Below are 15,521 nucleotides of genomic sequence, written 5' to 3' on the forward strand. Positions count from 1 at the left end.
GCCCGACACCTGAAGACTCTTCTTTCTTTTTCTTCTTCTTGTTTTTGTATTTAAAGTGTTTCGTACGATACGGACCGTGTCCCATCCGAAGCCAAAACTGAACTCTGTAAATAATACAGTATGTGTACACCCCCCCCCCCCTCCTCACACTCTTCTTGGTTGGAAATTGTATTTATATATTTAAAAACAAAAATATTATTTGCTACCTTCCAACAGTGTCCGGTGTCTTTGTGTCCTGATGTTTCAGCTGCAGAGCAGAGCCGTTTGCAAGGAGCTTTGGGTTCAAGTGCCGCCCTTGGTGTCTGCACGGGTGGGCACTGCAGTGGGCTGGCACACCACTCGCTGCTGCTCATCTAACTGTTGGTCTCTCTTTTATTATGGAGCGCTTTTCACTCGTGTACTCGTCATATAGCGCCTTTCCTGTCTGTCATATAGCGCCTTTCATTCCTCTGTCATTGTGTCTTTCCTATCTGTCTGTGCTTTCTCTCATCTTATTATATAGTACATGTACTGCAGTGCCTTTCACTCCTCTATCAGTGTATCTTACCTAACCGTTCCTTTCACCGCTCTGCCTATCATAGTGCCTGTTACTCATTTTATCTAACATATATAGTGCCTTTTGCTCATCTGTTTATCGGTGTATCTATCTTATTATTTGTCTATGATAGTGCCTTTTACTCTCTTTCAGTCTTATCATATAGTGCCTTTTGCTCATCTGTCAGTCCATCTTTGTTGTTATATAGTGCCTTTACCTCATTTATATTCTATATCTGTTATTATATTGTGCCTTTCACTGCTTTGTCTATGATAGTGCCTTTTACCTCTTTAACCATATCATATAGTGCCTTTCTTATCTGTATATGCTATATAGTGCCTTGTACTCCTTTAACCATATCATATAGTGCCTTTCTTATCTGTATATGCTATATAGTGCCTTTTACTCCTGTAACCATATCATATAGTGCCTTTCTTATCTGTATATGCTATATAGTGCCTTGTACTCCTTTAACCATATCATATAGTGCCTTTCTTATCTATATATGCTATATAGTGCCTTTTACTCCTGTAACCATACCATATAGTGCCTTTCTTATCTGTATATGCTATATAGTGCCTTTTACTCCTTTAACCATATCATATAGTGCCTTTCTTATCTGTATATGCTATATAGTGCCTTTTACTCCTTTAACCATATCATATAGTGCCTTTCTTATCTGTATATGCTATATAGTGCCTTTTACTCCTTTAACTATATCATATAGTGCCTTTCTTATCTGTATATGCTATATAGTGCCTTTTACTCCATCATATAGTGCCTTTCTTATCTGTATATGCTATATAGTGCCTTGTACTCCTTTAACTATATCATATAGTGCCTTTCTTATCTGTATATGCTATATAGTGCCTTTTACTCCTTTAACCATATCATATAGTGCCTTTCTTATCTGTATATGCTATATAGTGCCTTTTACTCCTTTAACTATATCATATAGTGCCTTTCTTATCTGTATATGCTATATAGTGCCTTTTACTCCTTTAACTATATCATATAGTACCTTTCTTATCTGTATATGCTATATAGTGCCTTTTACTCCTCTATCTATTGATATTTCTGTCTTTTGATGTGGTGCCTTTTACTCATTTTCGTCTAACATATATAGTGCCTTTTGCTCATTTGTCAGTGAATCTTTGTTGTTATGTAGTGCCTGTCCCTCATTTTTATTGTATATCTGTTATTATATAGTGCCTTTTGCTCATCAATTTATCAGGGTTTCTAGCTGTTATATACGTAAAGGCTCTTTTGCTTAATATCTGTTCATGCATTTGTCTTCTTATATAGCGCCTTTCCTATCGATCTGTCCATGTATCTTATAATTTGGCTCATCTATCTCTGGGTCTGCCTTTTATTATATAGTGCCCTTTTGTTCATCTGTCTTTCACTAATAGTGCCGTTCTCTCATCTGTCTGTCTGTCTCATTATATAGTGCCTTTCATCGGATTATGTGTCTGTTTGGCGCAAGAGATACTTTGCTTTCATCCAAGCCCTCCTCGTCCAGTTAAGGGTGGTCGTGGGCTGGTAGGTGCCTGTGTTTGTAGCATTGGGTTTAAGGAAGAAAAAAAAAATCTGTGCCAGTCCTTACCAGGGTAGCCTACACTTGCCCGGGGGGAGCCAGACCCCCTGTTGGATAAGAACCCAAGTCTGTCCCAGTCGGTGTAGCTTTCGCACACTGGCGTCCTTTCCCTGCCGTTTGCTCCAACACTCCTGTATTGGAGTTCTGTGACTTTGAAGAAGTGCTGGAGGGGTCTTTATACGGATGGACGGGCAGAGGCCCCCCAGCTGGTGGAGACTTTGACCTTCAAATGGCAGTCCGCTGACCTGCCCGCCCCCCTCTGTACAAACCTGTAGTGTTGCTGTGTTGGACCGCACAGCGCAGACGCCCTGAGATGGCGTGCAGTACGAAATAAACGGGGAGTGAGCCGCCTAGTGCACAGGCCGCGAATTACAATTGGAAGAAAGCTGTCGCAGCGTAACCCGTCCAGCGAGCGCACCAGCCAACGGGTTTGCCGTTTGAACTGCGCATGTACAGAATCCTGGGTTGGCATTAGCCGTAAAAGGCGCTATATTCTATGGATACATGAGTCCTGTGCAAGTGCTGTGTCTGCACTGACGCTTGTGCGCCTTAAGATGTGTAGGGCGCCTTATGAAAATAAGGATGAATGGACTGAAAGTTCCCGTTCCTACTCCAGTGTTGGCTTACACCTGACAGCTTGAACCAATGACAGGGACATCTGTGGCACAAGGCTGGTGTACATGGCGTGGCCAGTTTATTAGGTACACCCCCACCTCCCCCCAGATTTTCCATTTCCCACATGCATCAGTGAGCGTTGAAATGAGCAAACAGAATGGCCGCAGTGACTTTGAATGTGGCATGGTAGTTGGCACGGAGTGTGCCAACTCATCTCCCAGGGGCTTTTCACACGTAAATATTTCAAGGGTTTACGGAGAATCGAGTGATAAGTAACCTACCAAAAGAGAAGACCCTGTGGATGAAAATAGCTTGAGGGTCAGCCAGAAAGGGTCAAAGGAGAGTCGGCCAAGAAGACAGATGGGTTACAGCCTGGCAAGCCATTTCTGAACCCAACACAAGTGTGCAGAAGCGGCGACGGCAAACTCGCTAAAGGGGCAGACTTTGCAGAAATGTAAGAAAAGAACCACAGACGTGTGGAATAAATGACCAGGTGGTGTGGTGGTGGAGAGCAGGACATCTGGGACCCTGAAATCTCGACTTGATGTTATTTTGGTCAATCAAGGTGAATATGATGGACGAGCTGCTGGTGCTGAACGGCCTGTTCTCATCACAATTGTCCTCATGTCACCTCAGAATGCCCCACCTAATTGGACTTTGTCTCCATCGAGTCACTCGAGGTTGAACAAACTGAAGCTCCCTTTTGAATGATGCCAATGGACGGGACCAGGATCAGATGCCAGTAACCATGGAGCCGTCCTGTTGGGTGCCAACAGCACAAGCTCGTTGGTGGTGGTCGTGTGATGGTGGGATGCACTTCAGAGTGCCTGCTCTCCATTAAAGAACATCTGAATGGCAAGGTGTATCTGAGCATCATGGGTGACCAGGGTCATCTCTTCAGGTCTTTACTTTGTCCCCATTCAGAAGGACACTTCATACATTGAATCACAAGGCACATGTTGTCACCAGGTTATTCCATGAAGTTGACCTTGAAATTTCGGTGGCCTACATGATCCCAGATCTCGGCCATATTAAGCCTCTCTGGGATGAGGTGGACTGGGCTGTCCGCAGCAGGAGATTGTGCCGCCGTCCAACTGGCAGAAACTGCATTGTTTATGCGGGGTACGACATTCACAAACAACGCATCCAGCATTGTGGAGGGGCCATGGCCTGACTAATTCATGCACTGCGAAGACCAACAGAAGAAAATGGCGACTTGGTGTAAAGTCCGCATTGAGCCTCCTCTGCGTGCCTTTGGGATGTGAGAGGAGATGCCATGTGGACACGGAGAGAACACGCAAACTCCACAGCCAGCCGGCAACGCTAACAGCTGCGCCACCCACAAGGGAAAACATCTTTATAACAAAAGAGGGCAGCACAGTTTATGTTGCTGACACCTAATGATATATAGTGCCTTTCACTCATCTGTACTTATCTAAATGTCATATTAGTCTATCTATGTTATATAGTGCCTTTCACTCATCTATCTATTAGGAAAGGCACTATATTGTAAACGATAGACTATCTACATTATCACGTGGTTTCAAAACTGGAAAAGTCCTTATTCTTGATAAGCAACATGGTGGCATAGCATTTGTTTCACCTTTTATTATTATATAGTGCCTTTCACTCAACTATCTGGTGCTGTTTAGTTATACATTATATCCTTCACCCGTCTCTTTTATTAAATAGTGCCTTTCACTCACCTGTTTTATTATATAGTGCCTTTCAATCATCTCTCTGTTGGTCATCTCTAATCATATAGTGCCTTTCACTTAACTATCTAGTGCTCTCTTTTATTATATATTATAACGGCGTGCAGTGAATACACTTGACTTGAACATTGCTAGTTTTCATCCTCTTTTTCTGTACGTTTATCATTCGTTTGCTCAGAGGTTGATGCGCTTGCTGCTTCCTGAGCAGATCTTCTGTTCTCTACCCTAGCGGCCCGCTTCTTCTCTTCTTTCGTCGGCATCTTTTCGCGCTAAAGCTGATTAAGTCAGTTTTTGTGTTGCAATTACTTAGTAAGTTTTCTTTAATTTTCGACTTAATCTGGCACTTAAGTCTTCAATCTGCCTCAGGAATGATTAGCGAAGGTGGTAGGAAATGAGAACGGCGCCTGTACGCATGCGCCGTACGGCCGCCCTGCAGCGCGCTGCCGAGAGTTGATTCTACAATAAAATAAAATAAACATTAAAAGAGTAATAAAATCATCACCCCGAAAGCGGATAGTAGAGGTCACATAGTATATGTATACCAAATTTCAAGTAAATAGGTGAAACGGTTTGCGAGCTACAGGTGATTTAAAATCCTGGACAGACAAACGAACAGCCACGGTAGCGTATTACAGAAGATATTAATCCGTCATCACTTATTATATAGTGCCTTTCACTTAACTATCTAGTGCTCTCTTTTATTATATATTATATCCTTCTGTCATCACTTATTATATAGTGCCTTTCACTTAACTATCTAGTGCTCTCATTATATATTATATCCTTCTGTCATCACTTATTATATAGTGCCTTTCACTTATCTAGTGCTCTCTTTTATTATATATTATATCCTTCAGTCATCACTTATTATATAGTGCCTTTCACTTAACTATCTAGTGCTCTCTTTTATTATATATTATATCCTTCAGTCATCACGTATTATATAGTGCCTTTCACTCAACTATCTAGTGCTCTCTTTTATTATATATTATATCCTTCAGTCATCACTTATTATATAGTGCCTTTCACTTAACTATCTAGTGCTCTCTTTTATTATATATTATATCCTTCAGTCATCACGTATTATATAGTGCCTTTCACTCAACTATCTAGTGCTCTCTTTTATTATATCCTTCAGTCATCACTTATTATATAGTGTCTTTCACTTAACTATCTAGTGCTCTCTTTTATTATATATTATATCCTTCAGTCATCACGTATTATATAGTGCCTTTCACTCAACTATCTAGTGCTCTCTTTTATATTATATCCTTCAGTCATCACTTATTATATAGTGCCTTTCACTCATCTATACATTGGTCTGTTTTTTAGCATGTACTGCCTTTCACTCATCTATCTTTTGTTATACATTATATCCATCACTCATCTATCCTTTCTTGTATAGTGCCTTTCACTCATCTATTTTTATTATATAGTGCCTTTCACATATGTGTTGGTGTATTTCTATTTATATAGTGCCTTTCACCTATGCATCTTTTATTATACAGTGCCCTTCATTCATGTAGTGGTCTATCATTGTATAGTGCCTTTCACTCTTCTATCTTTTATCATATAGTGCCTTTTACATATCTCCCTGTATGTTGGCATATATTGCCGTCCAAAAGGGTAAAGTCCTTCTTTATAACCAACATGGTGGCCCAGCTTATGCGTTTTGGTGCCTTGACTGTGGACCTTGTCCGTTCTCCCCCCAGTTCGTCTCTGCCATCACAAATGGATTGATCTAGACAGGCGGGTGGTGCTGGAAGCCCCTACGTTCACGTGAAGATGTGCCAGTGCACCCCTCAAAGGTTTGTTGCATTTTAAAGCTGTGGATGAAGGTGACAGCACAAGGTGGTCGCAGTGGTGACGAGCGGCGGACCCTCTCTTTTCTGGTCGTACGCGTCACTGTTTCTACGAAAGAGGAAGCGACGGGGAGCGCTGAAGGCAGCAGGTGCCGCCACGTCATACGCTATCAGCATTGGAGATGTTAGGCTGTGGCGCCCTCTGCCGTTTACTGTCTGCCTAGCCGCGTCACCTCACTTCGTAGTTTTCAGTCCTGTGCATACATTAAACTTAAGGTCCGCTTCTCGTATCCATTTGCAGCAAACCCAGTGTCTGCGTGTGCACACGCTGCGCCCCCTCTCGTTCTTTGGGGTCCCAAGTACTGTACACTCTGAAAGTGCTGAACGAAGCCGGGTTTCTGCCTCCTATTAAACTAACCGACACCCACACAGTCAAGACAGAAGAGCACGTGGGGGCCACGAGAAGGCGTTTATTTGAATTTGCCGATTCTTGTCACTCAGTTCGCTGCAACTTGCGGAGATGTCGAGGAGGGTCTGAAGTGATGCGCTTTCTTCTCTCCGTCATGACGTCTTGGTCCTCACAGCGCGGTGGCGGGCTCCTCCTCAGCCGACTGGCCAAGCCTGACATCCATGCGGACGTGTAGGGTCTCCCGCCCCTCACCCGCTTGGCCATCCGTGGACGAATGGACTATGCCTGCCTCGGACACGTGCCCCAGGGAGGACAGTGGACGCTCCTTTCGTGGTCTTGCTGAAGCTGCAACACCAAAAGAGAAGAAGGGAGGGGAGATAACGCACGTTTTATGTATGGATGTCAGCTTCAAAACAACAGTCAATGACCAGGAGTGGCCGAGCCAGCGCCCGTATTTATCAAGCACCTCCGGGATGGAAACTGGTCCTGACCGGCTCAAAAATCTCAGAGTGGTCTTACCATTAGGGATAAAAGCAGTGTATCAGTTTTCCTAATTTAGGAACGGACTCCTTCATGAGGATTTAGCAGAGCGCGTGATTAGCTGGCTGTGAAGGTATGGCTGTCAATCAATATGTTTTAAATAAACGTGCCCGTTATTGGGTGTAAATCTTTAACAACCGGTGTGTGCGCATCTCCGCCTTTTTATTTTGCCATTTGTCTTGGTATTACTTAGAACTAGCTGTGCTACCCACCTATGAGGGGCTGAATCCTTAGTAGTGGATGCAAACATCAGCATTAGGCAATACATACGTCTCTGCTATATGCCATTTGATGTGGAATTCGTAAAAGCAGTGTTAAGGTTTGTGATGCGCCATCTGTTGGAATGACAATTGAAAGGGATATGTTTCTGTTATATGCCATTTGGTATGGGCATTATAAAAGCAGTGTTAACGTTTGTGATGCGCTATCTGTTGGAATGACATTCATTGCATTTTATTACTACAACTGTTTGTGATGCACCATCTGTTGGAATGACAAATGCAATTCATATGTCTCTGTTTTATGCCATTTGATATAAGATTTGTAAAAGCAGTATTAAGGTTTATGATGCGCCACCTGTAGGAATGACAAATTCACTGCATTTTATTACTACAACTGTTTGTGATGCACCATCTGTTGGAATGACAAATGCAATGCATATGTCTCTGATATATGCTATTTGATATGGGATTTGTAAAAGCAGTGCAAATGTTTGTGCCATTTGTTGGAATGACATGCAATGATTATGTTTGTTATATGCCTTCTGGTATGGGTTTTGTAAAAGCTGTGTTTAATATGTGTGATGCATAATAATCTGTTGGAATGACAACTGCAATGCAGTTTATTACTAAAGGTCTTTTGGATGTGCCATATTTTGGAATAAGAGAGGCACAGCAACCGGACAGACACTTTTATTAAGGTGGACTAGCTGTGCACTATCTATTAGAATGAATTTTGTAATACATGTGGTAATAAAATACATTGCATTTGTCATTCCAACAGATGGTGCATCAGAAACATTTGTAGTAATAAAAGCCTAAGAGAAGCCATGAAGGGCTTCCTATCGGTGAAACAGCGAAGAACAGAGAAGCTGGTGAGTACCCACAAGCGGCTATGATTTTGTTTTTAAGAAATAAATGCTAAAATGTGTGTGTGTGTGTGTGTGTGTATGCAAGACACTTTCTGGAGGGTTAAGCTAAAATGCCAGAATCTCATTAATTTGCGAGAGAGTGCACAAGTTTCATAATGTACAATGTATTTTATTATTGTTGAAATCTCTTATTGTGTGGAATTTATCATATGTATGTAAATGACAAGTGACTGCTATATAGCGTTTGCTGCTTAATGTGACTTCGGTCACCCGCGGTGGGCCTTGGAATGTATCGCCTGCGCATACGGGGGTTGGTTCTCCTGAATGTCTGTAAATTTGACAGCTGCTAATATACTGTACATGGGCTGCAGAACTGTTCCACAAAAAGCATCTAAGTGCTGGGGCAGCCCTGGTCCTTCATACCTGAACGGCTGCGGTGGGCCATGGCACTCTGGGGCCGAGCAGTAACCTCGTGTCCACCATCGGGGCTTCTGGGTTTGTGTGAGGAAGAGCGCTGTTTGACCTCTTGGCTCCGTCGAGTATCTGCGGATGAAGCACAGCACAGCATGGCAGCACGAGGGACGCTAGGTGTGAAAGAAGAAGATGAGAGAAGGACCAGGACGCTCCTCTGCTTGCGCGCAAAGGGTTGCTCAATGATCTGAAGTGCTCAGTGTTCCAGGATTCAGCGCTGTGCTGCCCTCTGCCCTCTGTGAAAACTGGCAGTGGTGAAGTGACTTCAGAAAAAATGGTGCTGACTGCCCCCCTTCCCAGTAAAAGGCCTCCAACTAACACGTCAGCTTCTGTTAACTCCTTTCTCCTGTTGCAACTTACCATCTTTAGGCTGAATAGTCGGGAGCCAGGAGTCGAGTCTGAACTCGAGACGAGGGTCAACCTGAGATTCCATGCGGCCTTTGTAAATCTGCCCGTCCAGGCCAAGGATGCCTATCTCCTCCTGTAAAGCAGATAACACGGGTCAGTACCCCTTTTGACCGATAGCCCCCGTTAACACTGTCAGTTACCTATAAGCCCCTGCTCAAGGGGGACGGGTCATTCCACTTGAACCGGGACTGATCTGCCCTCACCTTGTTGCGTGTGCTATTTGGCGCTGGTGCCACCTCTTCCTCTTGCTGAAGGATCTGGGGAGGCTGGAGACGGGTGTAACGCCGGTGTGGAAAAGTCAGGGTGTGCAGCCCCCCACAGCTGCGAGGCGCCACCAGGTAGCTGTAGTCCGTGTCTGCTGCCCGCTCGCTTGGAAATTAAAACGTTTTGGACATGGTCAGCATTTGCTACCCACAATGTCTGGTGCCTGCCTATAGGGGGTTGCCATAGGAGCAGCTATTTCCAGACAAGTGGACAGCAACAATCGGGAGTCGGACCCCAACAGACTTTGCAACAAGTCTGTCAAACTCAAAGTTATGGCACCACCCTCCTACAACAAGAAGTGCGAGGGTACTGGAATTCCCTTTTCTTCATGTAGGGTGGTGGTGACCTCATTGGCAACGCCATTGTCATCCTTACCGTCACAACCCAACAGGAAAGTGGGGGCAAAAATTCAATAAGAAGCCCATCACAACCGTAGCAGGCTTGCTCACCTTTTAAACGGATGGCGTTGTGGCTCCTGATCATGCAGGGTGTAGGACCGGTTTGATCGGTGCGGGAGTCCCGGAGCGCTGGTCACCGTCAGTAGGTGCCTACCAGAGGACAAAACAACAGGAGAGCATCCATCAGCATACGGAGTCATGCACAGGTATGGATAAAACATGGATCAGGAGAAAATGCAGAGTTTGTAAATGGGTGAGCAAACTATCCAGTGACCAAAAACTGAGGTACGAAACCCGTAGTCAAAATGCTGGAGCAGAAACAAGTCTGTTGTGCAAAATCGCGAATCGGTGCGGGACAAAGGAATAAAAGCACTGGAAGAGGAGATGTAGCCCAGAAACTCCCAGCTAGATTGGAACTGGGAATTCAAAGTATGGTCGTCGAACCACAATGTGAAAACGTAGGCAAATAATCAGGAAAAGAAACGCAAGCGAAACCTATTAGAACATCCGGAATCTCGGATGGTGTCACGTGAATTCTGTCACGTAAATGATGTCACGCACGAGCACCTCTCCGCACCAAAGTGACAACACAACAAATGGCAGCATCCTTGGAGAACAATCGTGGGGTAAAAGACGCTAGGGGTCTTTTCACAATGGCCAAGTATGTGTGATCGGTGCCCGATTCACCCCCTCTCTCCCCCCCCCCCCTTTTTACGACATTATTCTGTGCCTTCAAGTAATGGAAATCACTCCCCTGACTTTTCCGGATAGTTACAGAAGGACTCCACCATCAAAACGTGATGCAGTTTTTTCGTGTTTACAGTGGCGGCGAAACTTTTTAGTGAGTGAAGCTGAGCTGGTCAGAGGGTGCGACAACTTGGTGGGCAAACTGGTGATACTTACGGGCTTGGGACCATCATGTTGACAGGCCGGTCGCAAGATATACAGTGAAATCGAGCAACGAGCTGCCTGTGGAAGGAAGAGAGAAGCAAGAGCGGGTGAGTGGTTAACAAAACGGAATCCACTCTCCTCCCACCACCCGTCACTTACTTTCTGATGCCCGCGGCGTCGTCCGAGTTGTACGGCACCGTCGTCTCCTGCAGCTTCTTGCGGATGGCATTCCAGCGCTCCTCCAGCTGTCTCTTGACCGGCTCCAGCTCTATGCGATTGAGCTGCGTGATGTGCGTACGTAGATTAGATAGATAGATAGATAGATAGATACTTTATTAATCCCAAGGGGAAATTCACATTATTAATATATCATTGTGTTCATTGTCTGCAAATTGCTCTTGAAGAATTACTTAGTGACTTAAACGAAGCAAGTCTTTGTGAACTCCCCAGGAATGTTATCACTTTTTATTAAGTGGGATGGTGGGAGTTTAATTTGAAGGTAGTGAGGTGGAAGGATCCATCTATCTACTTGCAAGTAGTTTAGCGAGGCTGCTTTTGGTTTAACTTTGTACTGGAAGGCCAATAGACTGTCCAGCTAGTCTGAGATGAAAGGCCAATCTAACTGGATGGAATGGTACGGGATTCAACCATGAAATCGAGAACCAGTAGGAAGCAGGGGCTGGAGGACTATAGTGTGGCCGATTATTATTGGTCCTTGGAACAGGAGGGCGACTCTGTACCACGACAGCCCCCTTGATCCATGACGTATGACAGGATCTGGTGTAAGATTGGACCCCTTGCCTTTCTGTCTCCCACTCTCCATTTTCTATCCATGGTGGAGACCAAGTCATCACTTACTCCATTCAAGGGCCGTGTTGGACCAGGCCATCAACTTATCAAACGGTGAGCCACCTGGTAGCGTATTATCAGTTGCATTTTTATTTAGCCAGCACTCATTGTACTCTGCGTCCTGATAATTTAGGCGTATTATCTAGAATCCGGGCGGCACGGTGGCGCAGTGGGTAGCGCTGCTGCCTCGCAGTTGGGAGATCTGGGGACCTGGGTTCGATTCCCGGGTCCTCCCTGCGTGGAGTTTGCATGTTCTCCCTGTGTCTGCGTGGGTTTCCTCCGGGCGCTCCGGTTTCCTCTCACAGTCCAAAAACATGCAGGTTAGGTGGATTGGCGATTCTAAATTGGCCCTAGTGTGTGCTTGGTGTGTTTGTGTGTGTCCTGCGGTGGGTTGGCACCCTGCCCAGGATTGGTTCCTGCCTTGTGCCCTGTGTTGGCTGGGATTGGCTCCAGCAGACCCCTGTGACCCTGTGTTCGGATTCAGCGGGTTGGAAAATGGATGGATTGATGGATCTAGAATCCGTAATTAAATGTGTAAGTTTCTCCTGCTAGATGGCATGGTGGCGCAGTGGGTAGCGCTGCTGACTCACAGTATGGAGACCTGGGTTTGCTTCCCGGGTCCTCCCTGTGTGGAGTTTGCATGTTCTCCCTGTGTCTGCATGAGTTTCCTCCCACAGTCCAAAGACATGCAGGTTAGGTGCATTGGCGATCCTAAATTGTCCTTAGTGTGTGATTGGTGTGTGTGCCCTGTGGTGGGCTGGCGCCCTGCCTGGGGGTTTGTTCCTGCCTTGCGCCCTGTGTTGGCTGGGTTTTGCTCCAGCAGACCCCTGTGACCCTGTAGTTAGGATAATGACTGACTGACTGACCGACTTTCTCCTGTCTGTTTTTTTTTCACTGCCTAATTGCCTTAGGTTGGACTCGCACCATGAAGTATCCCCGTTCGAAGATTGGCACCATCGTAAGTTGCCGGTGGTGTGCTGTGAAACTTGCGTTCTCCAACTCAGAAGTGAGCACTTTGCAACATGAGCTAAATGGAGAGCGCCATCCGTCAGCCGCACAGACCCCGTCTCTGAACACACTGAGCGGTGTGCTTCCCTGGTGCTGTCAGCTGATTTCTCTCTCCTTAATCAGTCCCCACCTGCTCTACGCAGCGTCGCCACTACACTACACTCCACCCGTCCACACTTCGAACTGAGATACTTTGTAGTGCAAGTCCACAGCGATTCAATTGGTGACAAGGGGGGGATTTGTGCTGCGGATGGGTGAAGTGAAGTGTAGTGTAGTGGCGACGCTGTGTAGAGAAGAAGGTGGAGGCTGAGACAGACAGATCGGATGACGTCACCAGGGCAGCGCACCACTCACAGTGTTCAGAGATGGGCTCTGTGTGGCTGACAGACTGAGCTCTCCATTTAGCTCATTCTGCAAAGCGTTTGCTTCTGAGTCACAACTCCCTACCAGGCAGTTCACCACACGCTCTATAGGGCGACTTCATGGCAATTCAATTGGCAACAGTGTGGGATTTGCACTGCGGATGGGTGGAGTGCACAAAGAAGGTGAGGCCTGATACAGAGGTCAGCTGACGTCACCAGCGTGCTCAAAGATGGGCTCTGTGCGTCTGACTGTTGGAGCTCTTCAGTTGGCTCTCGCTACAAAGCATCGGAGAAGGTGGGTTTGCGGTTCACCATGGTGCTAATCATCAAACTTTGTGGGGCGAGCCCACGCCACTTCACAGGTATAAATGGAAACGAGTGGGGAGTGCTGAACTATACAGAACATGACGGTGTGGTAAGAGTATGGGATTTGAGGCATTCTGAGAAGGTCTATGTAACAAGGGAGAACAGGGTCACCTTAGGCCCCTAACATGACAAATCTAGCTGTGTGATGAGACATGGCAGACTGGGCACCCAAGTGTTCCAACAATTAGCTTGAATTTTGAACTGAAACCTCATATCAGATCATTAAAATGAGAAAAAGAAATTGCGTGCAGTCAATGAGCCGGCATTTGATTTTTTTTGCATCGAGGCGAGCTTTCTCATTTTATCAAGTTGCCCTAAAATGTTTCTGGTTTATCCCTAATTGGCAAACCGGCTCAGTTTTCCTAACCAGAGGGTATGCGGCACTGTAGCAAAAAACCTAAGACAGCATACCATACAAAGAAGGCTAAATTGAGGACAATTTGTCGACAGGGGGTATTGAGCCCAATGAGTCGGGACCCTCGCATTTCCATCTCAATGATTTTCAATTCTCACGATGAGCGCAGTAGGGGCTCATGGCTATCAGGCTCCAGTTTATTTGGGAAGAAGCAGAAGTGAGACCTAGAATGGCAACTTGTGAGTGGCAACAGCAATCCGGAAGGCCTGCCTGTGCCTCCCCTCTTCTCCAGTAGGGCGGCGCCACTTACACCTCAGCAGCTCACTGGCAGTTAGGGTGCAGGCTTCTTGTCACTGCCAAGGGTGAAAGCTGTGGCATCACAAACAAGTGGAATGGCTTGGCATGAGTGGCTACCATTCACACTTTCCCTCTCCACACTGACACAGTGGGCACACAATGGCATCAATGTCAATTTTTTTTAAGTATTGTCCCCATCACCAACTTCCAAGGCTATAGATGCCAATCTGTACCTCAATACCCATCTCTTCCCCCCTGCTTGGCAGTTGTACCTTGCACTCCATCTCATTGGAGATCTTCTCGACGACCTTTTGCCAGTCCTGCTCCTGCCCAGAGATCTTGCTCATCAAATCCTGGAACATGCCATTCAGCTGCTCGGTAGTGGCATCAAACTGCATGCGGCTCACTTTCCCCTCCAGCGCATCCTTGTCTGCTTTCTAAGAAATGAGAAAGGGAGTCGGCCTCCGTTATACAATTTGGTGAACAAAGGTGGCCAGTTAACTTCAGATGTCTCTACCCATGCCAGTGTCCAGTGTGTGCCATCACTCACCACGTCAATCTCCATTTCCACATGCACCTTGTCAGCCTTCTTCTCTTCAAGTTTTTGCACAGCTTCATATATATGCTGAAAGACAAGGCTGGATTAGTCACCATGGGCTCCATGTTGAGCCTGGTGTGGGGACCATTTGTGTGCCAAGTTTCCTAGCCTGGCGCCACCTACCTTCAGGCGCTGCTCCTGCTGGTCACGTTCATCCATCATGTGCTTTCCAGTCATGTTCAGCCTTTCACACTCGGCCTGCAGCTGCTGGATGTCACGCCGGATGCGTCCCAGGAACTCGGCATCCTGCAGGTGAAAGTGTGCCACTCTGTCATGCCAAGGGTACAAGCCTTAAAGTAGTTAAGAGGCGGTGGCCTTTTTGTGTTTTTCAAGTACACAGGGTGAGAAACCTTTGCTCCACCCCCTTCTGCCACCTGTGCCACATATAATTGTGGGGTCATAAATTTTTACCATACCTCAAGATGACTGTTCTATAGCGCCCTGGCAGCCTTACCTTATGCTTTTCATCATTGATGGTCTTCAGCTGCTCTTTGAGTTTTGCCAGTTGCTGCAGGACAGCTGCTGTATCTGCAGAGCACAAAGAGCAAGCAGCCTCAGTGTAGTCCCGGGACACACAATTGACAGCCATTCTTGCAGGACTGACAGGACTGAGGCCTGCCACGCAGGCACATCATAGCGGACTGAGTATCGGGCACACAAGAAGGCAGTTGGCATCCCTGCCGCTGTGGCCACTGTGCCCACCTGAGCAGACCTCTTCACTCTCACAACTTCTATAAATCCTGCCTACTGCATGCTGGCAGTGGGCCCCACAATTGGCAAAGACACTGCACTCAGGAGGGTGGGGTTACCAGTTCAGCTCTCTGTGTGACCCTAAGTGTTTGTCATAACCTTCCAGTACAAATGTGGAAAACTGTAAAATAACTTGAGATGTTGTTCAGAAAGACACTATATAACATCACAATCCACACCACTGCCACCTTTGCGACAGTA

At 46.1% G+C, this 15,521-nt stretch overlaps 2 protein-coding genes across 2 annotated transcripts in view; both read right to left on the reverse strand.

The window, feature by feature from the left end:
- Nucleotides 1-15,521, reverse strand: part of mfsd11 (major facilitator superfamily domain containing 11) — a 200,509-nt gene that overhangs the window by 116,195 nt on the left and 68,793 nt on the right. The window lies entirely within an intron of this gene.
- Nucleotides 6,702-15,521, reverse strand: part of LOC114665089 (uncharacterized protein C16orf96 homolog) — a 42,184-nt gene continuing 33,364 nt past the window's right edge. Inside the window, exons 6-16 of the mRNA XM_028819470.2 lie at nucleotides 15,025-15,098; nucleotides 14,694-14,816; nucleotides 14,523-14,597; nucleotides 14,245-14,409; nucleotides 10,895-11,016; nucleotides 10,748-10,813; nucleotides 9,896-9,994; nucleotides 9,386-9,551; nucleotides 9,135-9,255; nucleotides 8,727-8,846; nucleotides 6,702-7,018 (exon numbers count right to left, since the gene is read on the reverse strand). Of these exons, the coding sequence (XP_028675303.2) occupies nucleotides 6,843-7,018; nucleotides 8,727-8,846; nucleotides 9,135-9,255; nucleotides 9,386-9,551; nucleotides 9,896-9,994; nucleotides 10,748-10,813; nucleotides 10,895-11,016; nucleotides 14,245-14,409; nucleotides 14,523-14,597; nucleotides 14,694-14,816; nucleotides 15,025-15,098 (1,307 nt within the window). The 3' untranslated portion in view covers nucleotides 6,702-6,842. The remainder of the gene's footprint in view (nucleotides 7,019-8,726; nucleotides 8,847-9,134; nucleotides 9,256-9,385; nucleotides 9,552-9,895; nucleotides 9,995-10,747; nucleotides 10,814-10,894; nucleotides 11,017-14,244; nucleotides 14,410-14,522; nucleotides 14,598-14,693; nucleotides 14,817-15,024; nucleotides 15,099-15,521) is intronic.

This window comes from Erpetoichthys calabaricus, chromosome 14, assembly GCF_900747795.2.
Source record: "Erpetoichthys calabaricus chromosome 14, fErpCal1.3, whole genome shotgun sequence".
Lineage (NCBI taxonomy): Eukaryota > Metazoa > Chordata > Cladistia > Polypteriformes > Polypteridae > Erpetoichthys > Erpetoichthys calabaricus.